Source organism: Trachemys scripta, chromosome 6 (genome assembly GCF_013100865.1).
Source record: "Trachemys scripta elegans isolate TJP31775 chromosome 6, CAS_Tse_1.0, whole genome shotgun sequence".
Lineage (NCBI taxonomy): Eukaryota > Metazoa > Chordata > Testudines > Emydidae > Trachemys > Trachemys scripta.
The window spans coordinates 27665551-27684103 of NC_048303.1; the positions used below are offsets into that span (position 1 = coordinate 27665551).

Consider the following 18553-nt stretch of genomic DNA (forward strand, 5'->3'; position numbering starts at 1 on the left):
AACATCCCAAATGTAGGTCTTTAAGATACAACCATTTCTGATGTTTAGCACACCTTGTCTGTCATGAATGTAACACTGTTGTACTGTATAATCAGATTTGGGCTCACCTTGTTATAAAGACAAGACCCATTTGCATCTGTAGCTATACTGTTTGGTCACTGGCTATTATATTGTTGATGTTTGTATTTATGTCCAGCTAATACAAGAAGCTGATCCTATAACACTGGTCTACAGTTTTTGAGAAGTCGTCTGCTTCAGAGATAAAATGTGCTATTTATTATGTATTTTGATGTGCTGAATTCAAATATGACAATTAAAACAACTGATTGGCTACTGTTTCTAAGATATTTAAGTTTTTACATTTTACGTCTATGTATATTGTGTAGATAGTAGAGTTTTAATCATAAATTGTAAACCTAGGTCTTTTCATGTGTTTATGGTTGCTTTACACGATAATATTTCACCTCTCCTGTTTATGTAACACTTTAAAAATCAGCAAAAGGGTTATATAAATAAAATTTATTATGAAACAAAAGGCAAAAAACTATTATGTACATAGTTTAGTCCTATTCAGTGTCTACTCGGCGCTTCTTGGCTTGTCTCTTTTATTCATTAAATGGAGAATCTCTTGTCACTGTCCAGCAATAGTCTGCAAGCATTGATGGGCTCCATTTGCCCTGATAGTGTTTCTCCAATGTTGCAATGTCCTGGTGAAATTGCTCGCCGTGCTCGTCGCTCACTGCTCCACAGTTCGGTGGAAAAAAATCTAGATGAGAGTGCAAAAAATGTATCTTTAGTGACATGTTGCAACCAAGGCTTTTGTATGCCTTTAGGAGGTTTTCCACCAACAACCTGTAGTTGTCTGCCTTGTTGTTTCCGAGAAAATGTATTGCCACTAACTGGAAGGCTTTCCATGCCGTCTTTTCCTTGCCACGCAGTGCATGGTCAAATGCATCATCTCGAAGAAATTCACGAATCTGAGGACCAACAAAGACACCTTCCTTTATCTTAGTTTCACTTAACCTTGGAAATTTTCCACAGAGGTACTTGAAAGCTGCTTGTGTTTTGTCAATGGCCTTGACAAAGTTCTTCATCAGACCCAGCTGGATGTGTAAGGGTGGTAACAAAATCTTCCTTGATTCAACAAGTGGTGGATGCTGAACACTTTTCCTCCCAGGCTCCAATGACTGTTGGAGTGGCCAATCTTTCTTGATGTAGTGGGAATCTCTTGCACGACTATCCCATTCGCAGAGAAAACAGCAGTACTTTGTGTATCCAGTCTGCAGACCAGGCAAGAGAGCAACAACCTTCAAATTGCCACAAAGCTGCCATTGATGTTGGTCATAGTTTATGCACCTCAAAAGTTGTTTCATGTTGTCATAGGTTTCCTTCATATGGACTGCATGACCAACTGGAATTGATGGCAAAACATTGCCATTATGCAGTAAAACAGCTTTAAGACTCGTCTTCGATGAATCAATGAACAGTCTCCACTCATCTGGATCGTGAATGATGTTGAGGGCTGCCATCACACCATCGATGTTGTTGCAGGCTACAAGATCACCTTCCATGAAGAAGGATGAGACAAGATCCTTTTGACGGTCACGGAACATGGAAACCCTAACATCACCTGCCAGGAGATTCCACTGCTGTAGTCTGGAACCCAACAGCTCTGCCTTACTCTTGGGTAGTTCCAAATCCCTGACAAGGTCATTCAGTTCACCTTGTGTTATGAGGTGTGGTTCAGAGGAGGAGGATGGGAGAAAATGTGGGTCCTGTGACATTGATGGTTCAGGACCAGAAGTTTCATCCTCTTCCTCTTCCTCGTCTGACTCAAGTGAGAATGATTCTGGTGCATCAGGAACCGGCAGTCCTTCTCCGGGGGGTACTGGGTGTATAGCTGATGGAATGTTTGGATAATACAGTCCACTTTTTCTTCTTTGACACACCTTTCCCAACTGGAGGCACCATGCAGAAGTAACAATTGTTGGTATGATCTGTTGGCTCTCTCCAAATCATTGGCACTGCAAAAGGCATAGATTTCCTTTTCCTGTTCAACCACTGGCAAAGATTTGTTGCACAAGTGTTGCAGCATACGTGTCGGGCCCATGTGTTGTCCTGATCTCCAATTTTGCAGCCAAAATAAAGGTGATAGGCTTTCTTAACCATAGTGGTTATACTGCGCTTTTGTGATGCAAAAGTCACTTCACCACAAACATAGCAGAAGTTATCTGCACTGTTCACACAAGTAGGAGGCATCTCTGCTCACTTTGGCTAAACAGAAATGTGTCCCTTTGCAAAATCAAACACTGACAAATAAGAGAGCACGACACTAGATGATTTCTAGAGCTGATATAGGGCAATTTGTTCAGCAGAGTGATGTAAGCTTCGTTATGATTGCATCATCCATGACTTCTAGGAATAAATAACATGATGCAATTCATATCATGTATGACACAATACCAGCTTCAGATTGCATCATTCATTGTTTTGCCTAAAAAGCAAGTACTGTCCAAACCCAGTCATAGATTTATTCATAGATCCAGTCAAAGATGTATTTTAGTCATTTCTGATTTAAATTGAGATCCCTTCCCTTTATAACTCACTTATCCTCCGCCATTCCCAAGTCAAGGGTCGTATATACTGACCCAATAGCATATCTTGAAAACTAGAGCCAATCAACAATTTTAAGGATCATTTTCGTTCTCAGTGACCCAGAATTAGTAAAGTTTGACTACATTTATTTCAGAAGCATTTTGGCTGTAGAGCAGTGTAATCAATAAATCAACGTATTGCACTAATTTTGACTAAAGAGAGTGCATGTATTGTTAGTTTGTGCTATGCAATGTAATTGAATGATCTGCACAGTGCATTGAATGAGTGAAGCTGTGAAGCAGAAGCAGTTAGAGAGGTTACCAAGTTTTATTTGATACTTTAGGGCAATTTCCCTCACTTTCAGAGATCTTTGTTTCCCTTTCCCCAACATCATTTTAATATCCCTAAACTACTTGTCTGAAAACATAAATCATACCATGAAAAAAAATCATCCGTATGGTTATATACAAAAAGAAAATCTTGGCTCATGATTGCCTAAAAATGGTCATTTGATGAGACAGTAAATCCCTTGTTGTTTACTTCCTCAGAAGTCAATGATATTGAAGTCTGCAAATTGCATTGAAAGCTATTATTCACCTCTTGTGACCTCTAACTTCATCTCATCTTTAGAATGATCTGAAAAGAAATAAACCTCCTGGCAGTTTGTGTACTTAGATGGGAATCTTGATTAACTGTTTGCAGGACTGAAATAATAAATGCACATAATGTAATAAAACAGTATATTGAAGTCTTCACCTCGGTCTCTCTCTATATTACACACACAAAAACTATGTTAAAAGAACATCATTAAGGTTGCAAAGTCAAGCAGTGAAAAGTTAGGAAATGCCCAAATTAAGACTGCCTAAGCAACCTTAATTCTACCCCCTTGTGCACATGCAGTATGACACAGTCTCTAATTACATCATCACATACAATTTTTTTCCACAGGATCCTGCCTCAGTCAGTGCAGAGGAGGAACCGCTCTGGGGTTGAAGCTTGGTTATATAGTGAAGGAGACTGGTATTTGTAAGCCCACTGGTTCATTTGTTGCAGAACCTGGAAGGTTGTAGTAAATGAGGCAGGGGATTGGAGGAAGAGAAAGGATGGTCTCCCAGCTAACTAGTTCCCAGTCCCAATTTCCTTGCCCAGCTTCTCATCCAATCTGTTTCTCCCATACATGCTCACTCATTCTCAGTCCCTCCCATTTCTCTCCCAGTCTCTTTGCTCAGCCTGTCCAAGTCTCCCCCTACCCGCTCCCAGTCCCAGTCTCCTTGCTCAATCAGCTCTAGTCTCCTCTGTCCCCTGGTTCCCAGTTTCAATCTTCTTCAGTGGCCTCCAGTCAGCCTCTCTCACCCCCAAGCTCCTTGTCCAAATCTATGCTGGCCCTCCTCCCCAGGTCTGGCTCTTCTGCTCTCTGCATTTGAATCAGACAGCTACCTGCTCCGTGCTGCTTGGACCCAGAGGGGGAAAGGGGATGTCACTGAAAGCATAGGAAACAAAAGGCTCCGTGCACTCAGTTCTGGAATCCATTCCTGGCACTTCCAGCAGCCTAGAATTGCAGGTAAAGTCTCCCCTCCTTAGGGCCTTAAACTTCCATTTCCTATTAAACTGATCCATTTCCCATACATTGGAAGACTAACATATACTTCATTACTCGCTACAAATATATATCATAGTTGATACACATGTAGTTAAAATACCTGAATATACAAACTAGTAAGGCTTACACAATAAAGATATTTCATAACACTAGACAGATCATTTATAAAAAAAGATTCTTCTATTCCACCATCATATTAACTAGTCAGAAACTTTGCAGAACTCTGACATAACTTAGTATACTGAAGGATTGTGCTTCTTTTGAAAACTTTACTACACTTTAACAAACAATACACAATCGCAACAGTGTAGAGAATATTTCCATTACAGACAAAAACAATGGGACAATGTTAAAGTTGTGTGTATGGGTTGATAGTGAATGATACGGGTTCTGTGGCAGTGGGGAACAGACTTTACTCTTCATTTTCACACAGTATTTCCAAGTTTGTTCATTTTTCTAAAAATTAATAGATTGTTGTAAACAAAGATATTAAACTTAGGAGTGCTGGCTACATTGCACTGAAAAAAATTCAACCTTAACTCTTCTAGCAACGATTTTTGATTGTGAATGCTCTACATAGCTGATAACTTCTAGGGCAGTGTATTTAAACCAAGGTGTTTTCTTTCAGTTTGTGTATTTCATCTCACCAGTACTCATAATACTGAAGTTGTGACATCAGCTACAGGTAGAAGGACATAGCAATAGTGCATATTGTCACAGATTCTGGGGAAAAGGAACAATCCAATTCCCCATTGTGTGTGGATGGACCAGAGCCTACATAAATACTGGCTATCACTGCGTGGCATGTACAGAAGCTGCAGTGAATACAATTTCAGCCACATTACTCTAAGACAGGGGTTGGCAACGTTTGGCACGCGGCTCGCCAGGGTAAGCACCCAAGCGGGCCGGGCCAGTTTATTTACCTGCTGACACAGCAGGTTCGGCCGATCGCAGCCCCCACTGGCCATGGTTCGCCGTCCTGGGCCAATGGGGGCAGCGGGAAGCGGCGCGGGATGTGCTGGCCGTGGCTTCTCACCGCCCCCATTGGCCCGGGACAGCGAACCGCGGCCAGTGGGAGTCACGATCGGCCGAACCTGCTGCGTCAGTAGGTAAATAAACTGGCCCGGCCCGCTAGGGTGCTTATCCTGGCGAGCCGCGTTGCCGACCCCTGCTCTAAGAAATTGTACACATCCGTTACGGGTTTGTGACTTCACACGTTCAGGGTGAGGGTGGTGTCTAATTAGCACAGTAGCTCACATATTTTTAATTTATAAAAACAGTTATGTTAGAATAATCTGAGTGACTGTGCTAATGTAACCCATACCTGCTTGGTGTGGCACTCTGTCCCCCTCTAGTGGCAACCTAAACCAGCTAGAGATGGATGAGTCTACTAGAGCCTTGGCTAAGCAATATTAATTTGTTGGCTCATCCATTAAGTTCCAGAGGTCCTAGGTTTGATCCCAGCCAACATTGACTGGGGTCTGTCGGTGTTGAGCCTCAGATCATTCTGAGTGTATATCAAAATGTTTCCAGAATCCTTCTCAAACTCAGCCTTGTCTACACCCAAAAATTGAACCAGTTTAACTAAAATAATTTTTTACATCAATTCAGTTAAACCTGTCCAAACCCCAATGTGGACACACTTAAACTGGTTTACACCTATCTTATAATGATTTAGCTCAATTCAGTTAGTATGAAATTGACTGTACCAATACCTGTGTTAATTCTTTGAGCATGTCCAGTATGCACTAGATGTTTCCAGAAGCCTTAGGAGACTCAGACTGAGCTGAGTATTTGTGCTATTAAAAAAGTGACATGCCTTATCTGCAACAAACCTGCCTCGTGACTGCATATGAAACATTCCATGCCCTACCTTGCTGGCTATACGTCCCTCGCCCTCCACACACGCAGACTCTGCAGCTGCAAAATTTGTGGGGGTGGGTGGGGAGCCTACAAAAATATTACATTTCCCCAGGTTCTACACTGTTTTCTTGAGACCGTTTGATCATTCCACGGCAACATCCCTTTGAGCCCCCAGTGGGATGATGTGTCGGGAACAATATGTTTCAACAGGGGTGCTGGAACAATTTGTATAATGGGAGTGCTGAGAGCCACTGCACCTAACTGCATATAATGGAAACCACTTCAAGCCATGGAATGTGGCAGCACCCCTAGTTCCAGCACCTCTGCATTTAAACGAAGAGCAACTCCAGTCCCTTAAGTAGGATTTCACACAATGGTAGATTTTCAACATTGCTAAGTCAAGGCAAAAGAGAAAATCACTCATTAGAGTAGATACTCATAAGTAGGAACATATTTGTGCTCTTTCCTATATTGCTGTGAAGAGGCTGCTGCTGTTATGGGGAGTGTCGTCTGACCAAAGGCAATCTGCTTTTTTTGATATGTAAAACAGCTACAGTACATGCTAACAATCTATCATGGCAACAATGCGATGTATGTTTATTATTATTATTGCTACAGTATTACATTAATATATATTCTGCATTTGTAGCCTACTACTATATTGTATCAAAAAGTGGTATTAATTGAGTTAACTTATTAAAGTATCAAGTTTTATTTTTATGTTTTAAGATCAAACATCAACCATGACAACAAACACAGTCTCTTGCTCTTACTTGTAAACGTATTTTGTACTCGCACTTAACTGTAATACTTTGTATGCACTGTAAGTCACCCTGGATGAGGATGTCTGCTATGCAAATAAGTACTAATACTGTAATAACCTAAATTAAAGTATATTCCACATCAAAGTGTATTCTATTTATACAGTGAGTATCAAATTGTAAATTAAGAATAGAGCAACTCACTCATTTCTGGTGCCAGAACTCTGTTAATTTGCCCTGCTTCTTCTCAGTCACAATTTTGTTTTGAAGATGTGATTCAATGTCCCAAAAGAGACCTGTAGACCCTATCACCAAGTCCTTCTAGCTGTGAAAAGTGCCAACGTGTGTGCAAAGCCTCCAATAGTTTGGAGTTTGTCAGCGGTGGACTGTCATCAAAATCATCCTCACTCTCTTGATTATTGCCTCGATTATGATATGTTTCATCAACCCAAGCTTATTTCTCTGGCCTTGCAGCAGCGCTCAGTACTTCTTCATTGGTTAGCTCTCTGAACATGAGCAAATCCTCATCCACAGCAGCTACTAAGTCCTCTTTTTCCATGTTGACCGGCAGTGGAACATCGTTCAGGGGGTTGTCAAACTCTTCAATAGCCTTGTCTAGCACACCTTCCGCTAGCACAACAAATTTGCCTTTCCTGAAAGAGTCGGAAATTGTTGTCAGCTTTACATCTTGCCATGCCTCAGCAACAAGATGAATGCAAGCTAGCAAATTTAGTTTTCAGGACTGTTGGGGTCCGCATCAAGAGCAACAATAATCCGGTTTGTGATTTTTGATCAGTAATGTCCCTTCATGTTGTTAATCACATCTTGATCCATAGGTTGCATCAAAGATGTAGTGTTAGGGGGTAAGAATTCCAGCTGAATGTTCGTGAGAACTACTCCTTGGGGTGTGCAGAGCAGTTATCCAATAAGAGGCATCTCTTAGGGCTCTGCGAGCGAAGCTGACGATCCCACTTTTTTAGCCAGCTGATGAAAATCTCACCTGTGACCCAGCCAGTTCCTGAACTGACATAACTGAGGGGAAGTTTCCTGAAATCCTTCAGAAAGCATCTAGGTCATTTTACCTTCCCAATCATGAACAGCCGCCATTTGTCATTCCCATCCGTGTTGGCACAGACAAGCACAGTTACCCTGTCCTTTGAAGCTTTCCCTCCTTCTTGCTTTTAATTTTTTTCCCTACATGTCCTCTGTCACAGAGCCTTTCAGATAAAGTCCTGTTTCATCAGCACTGTAGATGTCAGCAGGGAAAACTTTTCAAGAATGTGAGGAAGTTTTTCATACTGTCACTGCTAAGCTGCTGGTTTGTCCGCCCACTGCTTTTTGACATGCTCTTCTTTGAAAGTGACATTGAAGCGTTTCTTCCATCTGGTAAACCAACTGTCAAAATCGTTTAATCCAAATGAAGCAGCAAGCTGAAGGACTTTTTCCTTGATTGTGGGTCCAGCAAGCTGTGATCCCTGTGTCCTCTTCTCCTTGAACCGTATAAAGAGAGCTGGTCGACATCAGGGGCTTTTCCTTCACACCCACTCTTACAGCAGCTATTCAGCTGTCCGACTTCGTATTTAGCCAAAAATTATCCTTCTGCTTCCATATTCTGCATGCAACCGAGCTGTGCAACTCCCACTTGACTGCAACTTGTTTTTGAGTAGCCCCTGGAATTGGATAGTCTTGAATAATCTGTACTTTTTCTTTCAGTTAGAAACTTCTTGGCATTTTGTCTTGGCATTTACCACACACAAAAATGATGCATGTAAGCGGAGTATGTAACGTCACAATGTCACAAATGTTGCTCTTATGTGGTGGCTATGTTGCTGAGTGGACACTTCACATTAGGGAAAGTGTTCCCAGAGGCAATGTTGCTGGTAAGCAGCAGTTGCTCTTACAAATTGTTGCTGCAAACAAGCATCAAGAGAAACACTATGTGGAAAGTTAGGGAAAAATTAAACAGCTTTTTGTTTCAGCATAGTTTAATTTTTGAAACTTGCCCCAGTGTGTGAAAATTCCTCCTTAATCACAGAAGATATACAATACTGACAGATTATTTAGAGCTAAACATGTAAGGAGATAGGCTAATAATTCTTTAGCCTAACTATAAAATAAGGTAATGCTTTACTACTTACACTATGAATCTATCAAGCAATAATTGGATGCACGTGTTAGTAGCAGTAAAAAGGTATTGTCCAGTTCTCCACCTTACATGGGAATATACTTTAAGTGTTTTCTTTGATTTACTGTTCCAATTAGAACAGAATGTTCAAAGAAAGAACAAAAGTGACCTGATTTAAAAGCAAAGAGTGCCTTTAAAGCTATTGTTTTGCATGTGACCTGGCTCACATTTAAATTAATTGAAACTCACATTTGTGTAAAACTGTACCCCCTCAAATAATTAATTCAGTTTTAATAATCCATTCAATGATGAAAGTGTACACAACTTTTTTCCTTGAGGATTTTGGTGTTTATAGACAGAGACGGCTTTCCAGGAAACAGGTTGATTTCTTCTTAAAGCTTTGGATGGCATGTTTTCTGTCTGATTTCTTCTTTATTCCATATTGTAAAGCCTCTTTGTTCATTACAATGAGTTGGCACTAGCAACAAAGGCAACTAGTACTGTGAGAAAATGATTTTCCCAGTCCACAAAACCAAGTAATAAATACCATTGATTCAACAGAAAAAATAAAGCATCTAAATAATAAGAAGCCATAGACATTAAAATACTGGAGAGTTTTTTTTTTCAATTAAATAAAGCTTTGGGGTAAGAGAAGGATAATCTCTTTGTTAGCCATGCATGGTCTGACTAGTAATAATAGTGCATATGCCAACATAGAAATTAAAGTATATTGGTATAGAGTCCATTTGTAAATCCTCCCTCCATTACACATCAAAGAAGTTGTGTTTCATATCCTGGAGTGAGTGATGCCAATTTTTCATTTAATTCCAACAAGATAATATCCACTATTAATGTTGACAAATTTTGGAATTATACAACTATAAGGAACATTTGTACTATTTTAAAGGCAAACGAGATCATAAAAGTCTTTAGAAATAAGATTTAAAAAAATACCCTGGAACAATGCACTTTAACACTCCACTTCTTGCTGCAGCTGCACAGAATATTGATGACATTAGATTTGTGTGTGAACTGTAATTTTAATTCAATACATTTTTTTGAGTAATTAAAGTCTCTGAGTCAAGCTTAGGAGAAAAATGGATAGACTCTAGAACTACTCCCATAGTGGCTGCTTAATCTCTCTATTGACTTTGTTGACACCATTTCCACCTCCTCAGCTGGAAAACTTTTGAGAAAAAACACAATATTTTTTTTCCATTAGCACTCACATGAAGGAGGTTCTACCTTGTTTGTGTTTAACATTCACGAATCTTCAATGTGATAAAAATAATTGGGAACCACCAATAGCTTATCTTGAGAAGACACAAAGGGTGGAAAGACATGGCTTGCAAATATAAGCTTTCCTTCAACAGATAAGGCTCTGTAGACGAGCGAAAATTTTATTCCTACAGGACCTGATCCAACTCCCACTGAAATCAGTGGCAAGACCCCCACTGACTTTAATGGGAGCTGGATTGGGCACATAAAATTGGAGACTCAAGAAGGGCACTTGAAAACATTTTAAAATGCCTTATTTCAAGACAGAGGTTCTTACACTATAGTGGAACATGTTTGAGAAATTTCATACTGCCCTGAGCCACATATTACAGTCCTTACCAAGTTAAGACTGAAATAGCAGTGTGGAATATGTAAGCTTACTTGTCCTTGGTCTCATATTCTTCTTAGGTTGTCAGGGTGATCCCCACCTAATGCTGTCTTAGTCTTCTTTCGCAAGTGGTTATAAATCAGATTTATGAAGACAAAAAGAAAAAAAAAGACTCCTTACAACTGTAAATGTTAAGAAATTTATGATAAGGCTACACTATCGGTGTGGAGGGTCCACATGGTGGGAATGCAATCAAGGTAACAGGAGAGTGTCATGTAGACATTAAATAATACAATTCCTTCCATATACATAAATCCCAAGTGTCTGTGCTTGTATTCTGATGGTTATAAATTATGTAACTGAACTCCAGGAACAACCTAGACTTAAATGAGATACCAGTTAAGTAATAAAAATATATAGATTTCCTTCCCAGGAAACAAAAGTATTTATTAGGAAGCAGTATATGATTTCCTGAGGTCAATTTTTTAAAAATTTTTTTGAACTGTCAACAACATGTAGTAACTCTTTGCAAAAAGTGATACCAGGGAAATACATGATCCTGGAAAGCAGTCTTTCATTTAAAAAAAATATTGTTTAATATACTAAACTAACTCTGAAAGAATTAAAGTGATCTCATACAGTCTGTTTTAATAATATCCAGTATTAAGACAGCACTGTTTGCTCAATGTTCTAGTCTTCTATTTAAAGTTGTGCATCTGATCTTATTGCAGCTATCTCACTGTTATTTACAATCAAATTAAATGGTTTTATTACACCTGGGAACAGTTAAACATTGGCTTGTCAGCTGTAAACAATTACAAGAGACAATGAAATTAGTAGATTTTTCTTAAATAGTCATGTATCCTTAATCTAATGTGCCACTGTTAACATAGGTGACATTGATGTAGATTTTCTTTGTGCATTATATATCGGATCCAAAGTTCACTGAAGTCAGTGCAAAGACTACAAGGGCCCACTGAAGTCAATAAGTAGGTATACTATAAGATACAATCTCATCTGCTGTAAATCAGTGTGATTCCACTGATTTAAATATAGCTGAATCCGTTCACACTAGCTCAGAAACCCCTATGGTGCCAGCCTAATTTGAGTGTAAGTTCCTTGTGGTGGTCACTGTGCCACCTTCTACAGTATGTTTTGTACAGCACTGTGCACATTGAGCCTTACTGAAAGTGAAAGCCCACGGGAGTGAATGGGAAATCTTCCATTGATTTCAATGAACTTTGGACTAGGCCCATAGATTTAATTCAATAAATAAATAAATAAATAAATAAGCAAGCCCAGTTCTGCAATTTCTATTAGGCTGCAGGACTTAATAACTATGCAGTTCATATTTTACCCTCTTCCCTAGTTACTGCTATCCCTATTAACATTCATATCTTGCATACTTCAAGGCCTTCAGACAGTTGACTCTTTAGTCAATTTTTTATTGTTTTGGACAGTGTAATACTAAAAAGACTTAATGTATGTTTACCTTAGCCAACTCATCATATGTTATATGGGCCAAAATTCACTCTCCATTAGCCCTGCACAATCCCACTAATTCCAGTAAGGTGCAACTGGGCCATATGTCTACACACAGCAATGCCTCTATCTTTACATATGCTAAAAGCTCAAAACTCTTCTTAGCCATCTCAGATGTCAAGTTATAGGCAATACTTTTGTAATTACTCAGGGCTTTTGTTTCACACATGCTCACAGTCACTGGAGAGCACTACAGCTGTTTTATTCACTTCTAGAAATGAACTTATCAGGAGCTGTAGCAAGAGGACCTTGCAGCTGCAACACTGAGGTAAGAAGAACTAGTGCTGAGTGGTAGAGTTTCAAGGGCAAAGCTCTAGATGTAAAGAATAATAAAACAAAACCTAAACTATACTATGTATATCTAGTGACAGATATACTCCAGCTATGATAAATTATGCAAGCTCCCCCAGACTTCTTGCAGAATAGTCATCATTCACCCGTTCCGTTATCCTGGAGGTATGTAAAGGCTGAGGTAACAGTTCTGGTGTAATCAAGTTGGAAAACATCTGCCAAAGTAAACCTTTATTTAGTGCATACTATATAATATTTATAGATCAAAGCTATGAATGCTTCTTGAGCCATTTTAGGAACTGGAAACTAAATTGTACTTTCTGAAGGTTTATCCTGACTTTCTCCGACTGTTTCTTTTACTTCATAGCATTTCACTGGCAAGCAGCCATTAAAACTGTTGTCTAATTACGCAGCATATCAGAAGCTTGCAGCCCCGTAGATAACATTTTTTGTAGTATAACTGGCTTTTAAATATTATCATCTGAGTGAAAGAAGTTAATCCCCAAATTAACATATTTAAAAAATAAAGCCATGTGTGTCAATAGTAATCATTATTTGTCTAGGGAAATGTGATTTTGGATGAGGAACTTATTTCAGAGGTTAAACACCCTAATATTTAACAGACTACAATTTGATGGGCTGGCTAGATGGCTTACTCCTTAGGTATGGCAGAGGTTTAGTCACATGTAATTACACATTTAGACAATATTTTAATGATGATACAAAATACTGCCACTGACTCAGTCCGTCTGGAGATCATGGTGGTGTTCTGATTACATAGCCAGATGTTAAATTATGATTCACAGAACCTATGCTTTTCACTTACAATGTTTTGATATGGATGTTCTTGAAATTCAAGGCAACATAGGTGGGGATCATTTAACACAGTTGTGCACTTTCATGAAGACATTTTAATTTGCATTGGTATGTAGTTAAAGAGCAGTGTAGATGTTTGACTCTTTTTTGATCTGATAGCAAAAACTTAAATATTTACTAAAATATTATATATCTAGATGGGTTTTCTTTTTAAAGGTATTCCAGTACTGTGCTTCATTTAAGCACTCTCAAGTTATTCATTTTGAAGAAACTGTGCCCTTCATTTACTTTATGTAAACTTTGCTGATAACAAGCTATAATTATTTTGTAGTTCTGAATTAATGCTTGACTTATGTCACTTGATGATTACCTGTTTTGTTCATTCCCTCTGAAGCACCTGGCATTGGCCACTGTCAGAAGACAGGATACTGAGCTAGATGGACCATTGGTCTGACCCAGTATGGCTGTTCTTATGTGCATGGGGGGGAAAACAGGTAAACAAATCTATGTTTTATTTAATTTTTGGCACTGTGGACAAACATTCTGCAAATCTGAAAATATCTATGACGTGCCAACAAGAATATCAACTACCTTCTAATTTTATTATGTGTTAGATGAAAAACAAAAAGTCCTAGGCATAATGCCAGATAGATTAAGGGGAGTTGCTCCTACCTAAGGACTGTAAGATTGGGGCTCTGATCATGTGTATGTTTCTGTTTCCTTTTATTCTCTTTCCTCAGTTAGGGACTCATCCTGTAGGCACTTACACATGTAGGTAACTTTATACAAATGAATAGTTGTACTGATTAAAATAGGACTACTCACCTGAATAAAGTTACTTACCTGCATTAATGTCTGCAGAATCAGACATTAATTCCCATTCCCTTCCTGAAGCAATATGCTCACACAAAACCTATTTATTTTACAAGTAGAGGAGTACACATTTAGAAACATTTCTGAGAAGCACAGTACTCTGCACTATTAAGAAACATGGTACAACAATGGTAACAGTTAGATGTACAGGCTAACCTACCAAAATGAAGTCTTCAGCATACAATTGTATCTCATAAAACTATTTTCTATGAAAATTAAAAGACTACATGGTAAAGCCAATCTGCTTTGACCCCTAAAGCATTACAACATAGGTCTAACACTGCAGAATTAACACTTGTGATAATATAAAATATGAAAATAAGTTGCTAGCTGTAGCAAGTGGAAGCAATGACACAAGAACTCAAATGAAAAAAAATGCATATTATGGAGGTGTAAAGAAAGAATACAAGTACCAGAGAATTAACTGTAATCTTTTTTTTTAAACATATAACATGGCATCCTGCCAAACCACACTCTGTACTTTACTTACTGTTTCAAGCAGCTCTCATTTAGCTACCCATTTATTTTTAGTTTAGCAGGGCATATATCCCTAGGTATATTTGGATTTACAAAAACAACCTAAGCCCAACCAGCTGCTCTTCACCGGTAGGATCAAATAAAGTAGCTTTCTCAAACATTGGTATAGCACAGACTACCTTTCCAACACACGGGTGTTGGCATTTAAGATTACATTACAATGTACTGTACATTGGTATTTACTACAGTTCCCCACCCCACTCCACTTGAGATTATTCATTTTCTTGCCTGCACAAAAATTACATTTCTCAAGACTGACTACCAGAAATATATTACCAGAGACATAATATTACTAGAAGCCTAATTAGTATTAGAGAAACGTTCACTCTACGGGGTAAACTACAGCCACTGAAACTGCCTTGTGACTTTTACTTTGAAAATATTTCTTCTTTAAGAAACGATGACAATGAAATGTGTGTGAGGTCCGTATGAGTACAGCCCCAGATGTTTACGATGCAATAGTAGTATAGCAGTGCTGCAATATGAGAGCTTTCCGAAGAAAAGAGTACAACAGGACACCACAAAGCAGCACATATGCTATTGACAACGCAGACATGAGCATCATGTTACCAGAGAGAAGGCAGGGCAAAGACAAATAGCAGCAGTGGTGCCTTAAAAGTTAACTTCATGGGCTGCAATCGCTCAAAACCCAACAACATGCAGGGACAGAAATCAAAACCAGAAAAACACTTTTCACGGGATGGGGAGTGGAAGGATGGGGGGCGGGGAAGAGAGAAGTAGATAAATCTTGTGGGGCTTAAAGGGAGGCGGGGAATCAATGTATTGTTTTAAACTAGAGTTCACATCAAACCATTCTAATGACAGGGGATAATTGTTTTCAGACTCAGTAGAAAATACCCTCCCTCCCCCCTTTACAAATCTTTCTAAGTTGCTTTTCTGCCAGCCCAGGAAACCAATTGTGTTCACTCAAACCATTTGCAAAACAAATTTCTGGAGAGAGATGAGATGTGCAGATAGGAGAAGGATGCAGCGAGCAGAGTCCAAAGAGACACCACCCCACCTCTCCCTGTCACCTTCCCAAGCAAGTGCTCTTGAGAACTAAAAGTTTGGATGGCAGGGTGGGGGGTGGCATGTGAGCAAACGAGATGCACTAGTAGTGGGGTGACTGTCCTGGTTGTGTAGGGCTTTTCTGGGGGGGAGGGGTGATATTGATTAGGCTCCCTCTGGGCGCTCAGTTCTCGGGGAATCAGTACTTACTGTACGGGCAGTTCTCCTTCTTGGTCCCGCTGACCTTGCCGTTCTTCTCAATCTTGAGAAAGTACTTGTTGTAAGAGTAGAGCTTCCTCCAGCGCACATCTCCCTGGAGGTGATTGTAGCTCCGCACGTGCCTCCCCGCACTGGCAGGAGAGGAGAAGGATGAAGAGGAGGAGGAGGATGAAGAAGACGCGTTGGTGGCCTCCGGGGACCGCATGTCCTGGCAGATGACAGACCCAGAAGACACCAAGAAGAGCAGCAGGAATAGGCAGCAGCACCCGCAGCAAGGCAGGTGGGAAAAGGCTGAGGCACCATTTGTCAGTATCCATTTGCACATTGTACTGAAACGCTGGGCGCTGGAAAATGTCTCACCAGAAGAAACATACTGGAAGGGTAAAACCTGGTAAAAGGCAAGTGGAGAGCTGGTGGCTGCTGCTTCTGGTTAGAGCCCTCTGAGCTCTGATCTGGCCTGAAGTGAGTGCACCAACATCCATAACTCGGGACAAATCGCCTCAGAAGTTGCTGCCTTTTTAATCCTTCGAGTCCTCCCTCACAGAAGAAAGTTGGTGGGGTTTTTGTGTGGTGGTGGTGGTGGTGGTTAATCCTCTCTCCTTTTATTCTCACCCCCCCTCCCCAACCTGGTCTGAGGCTTCCCCGTGGTTATTTCGTTCTCTTCCTCCCTCCTTTCTTTACCATCTTAGATGCAGAAAGGTCTGAAAAATAGATGACAGCAGAGTGAACAAACGATAGCAAAAATAAATAACGACTAGAACCCAAGGGGGTACTGGAAGGGGTTTCTTGCCCCAAGCCCACCCCCTACACACACACACACACACACACACTTGATGGCTTTTGCACCTTCTTCTGATTTCCCCACCCCCTTTCCTTGGCAAAGCGCAAGCCAGTTGTACAACTCGTCCCTTCTCACTGACAGCCCAGAGGAGGCAGTTTCTTTGTTTTGCTTTGAATCCTTCAGAAAGTACCCAAAAAAAAAAAAAAAAAAAAAAAACTCCAAAGAGAGAGAGAGAGAGAAATCCCAACTTCTCTCCCCCGTCTGGTTGTAAACAGGTTGGAAGCTGTAGCCTCAGTGTATGTCAGTGATTACAAGCAAGAGGTGGGATGTGCCTCTGGTGGTCAACCCTTGTTTGCAGGGGGTCAAGCAGCGGTGGGACATCTGAAACCCTTTTGCAGCTGGAGTGAGCAAATGCCTGCTGTGGAGGGAGCCTCCGGACGGAACTGCCCTTGCTTCCTCCCCGTCTGCAGCAGAAGCAGCAGGCTTCAGCTCTTTGCTAATTGCTCCTAAAGCGTTCTTCTCCTCCGAGTGCTGGCCACCAGCATGGCTTGGAGACTCATGCTTTACTAATTTCCCTGTCTTCCAGGCTGAACCAATCCACTCTAGGGAAACCCCCCTTCTTTCCTTTCTTCCTTTTTTTTTTTAATGCTTGTTTTCTAGCGCAGGGTTTTATTTTATTTTTTTGGCAGTGAAGTGCTTGAGAGAACCACCTGGAGCTTGTGCTGTGCTGACTTCTCCCACCCCCCTTCCTGGGTTAGAGAAGGGATCGGGGGCGAGACTGGTTAGAAGAATATAGTGCAGACAAGCCCTGAAAAGTAAGATTATATGTTGGTCAAGGAGAGTAAAAGGGAAGAGACACAATTAGCTCCCTTTCCTTCCCCTTTGCCAGCTTCCCTGGAGGTCTCTCCCCCCCCCTTTAATGTACCATTGATTTCTCGCTTCCGTTGCTGAAATAAAAAGTTCACACTTTAGCCTGCTCTTCCTTTTAAGCCTCTCAAGATTTATCTCCCCTCACCCTCCTGGTCTCAAATGAAATCGGGGATCTAAATGACCTATAATTTCTAATTACTAACATGAGTCATTGACTGAATCACGCGTCGGACTTCAAAGCAAAATGGGCTTTTATGGGGATTGCAATGTTTTCCCCATAAAATCTGTCTGAATGGTTTTCTGTGGGTTTTTTTTTAACCAACAATTAACAGGCATCCCTGTGTGATGCACTATGTTTTTATACCTTAATAAGGGACCAGGGAGTGTCCCTGCTCGTGATTAGGGACAGTCGGTACACAAGACATTAAACTGTGCATGAGCATTCACTAATGTAAAACAATCCGTATAAAATGCAAGATAACGAAAGACTATTAAGTAAGAGAATAGATTACAGAGGGAAACTGACATTATGTGGAAACAAAATGGGTTATCCTGTGCATAAACATAGAACTTGTCTGAAACAGGCATAGTCAAAGGGAAATAATGCTGATCAATAGAATGCAGTAGGAAAACAGCCTCTGCCATTATATTGTGCATTTGGAATCAATCTTACCTTGAACAGCAGAAAATACATAAAAGACAAATAGGTATAAAATTAGACTGATTCATTAGGCTGGGCTCTTTAGTATATTGTTAACTTCACAGTAAAAAATTAGAAATGATTTTCTCCAATTTTGATGTTTACTCAGTGGCAAAAGAGTCAGCTCTTAAATTTATGTGCTTAGATTCTGCGGGTGACATTTAAACAACCTTAAAAATGGAACCATTTAATGCTGGAATCAATATGTTTTATGGTGTTGTTTATGTTACTTCAGAATATTTATTCTTCATATTTTCACTGTGGTAAAGGCTTCAGAAAATGTTGGGGCTTAATTTGATTTAGGATTTATTTTTGTAGTTATTAATCTTAAAGAGAAAAGAAAAAGAAAAAGTTTATTCTATCATG

General features: G+C 40.0%; 1 protein-coding gene across 2 annotated transcripts in view; it reads right to left on the bottom strand.

Moving 5' to 3' along the window:
- Positions 1–17144, bottom strand: part of FGF10 (fibroblast growth factor 10) — a 92970-nt gene extending 75826 nt beyond the window's left edge. Inside the window, exons 1-2 of one of the 2 annotated variants that reach the window (XM_034774789.1) lie at positions 16683–17144; positions 15828–16537 (exon numbers count right to left, since the gene is read on the bottom strand). In XM_034774789.1, coding sequence (XP_034630680.1) covers positions 15828–16161 — 334 coding nt within the window. In that variant the 5' untranslated portion in view covers positions 16162–16537; positions 16683–17144. Of the gene's footprint in view, positions 1–15827 lie in introns of both variants that reach the window. The other variant, XM_034774788.1, reaches the window with a different exon arrangement.
- Positions 17145–18553: the final 1409 nt, after the last annotated feature.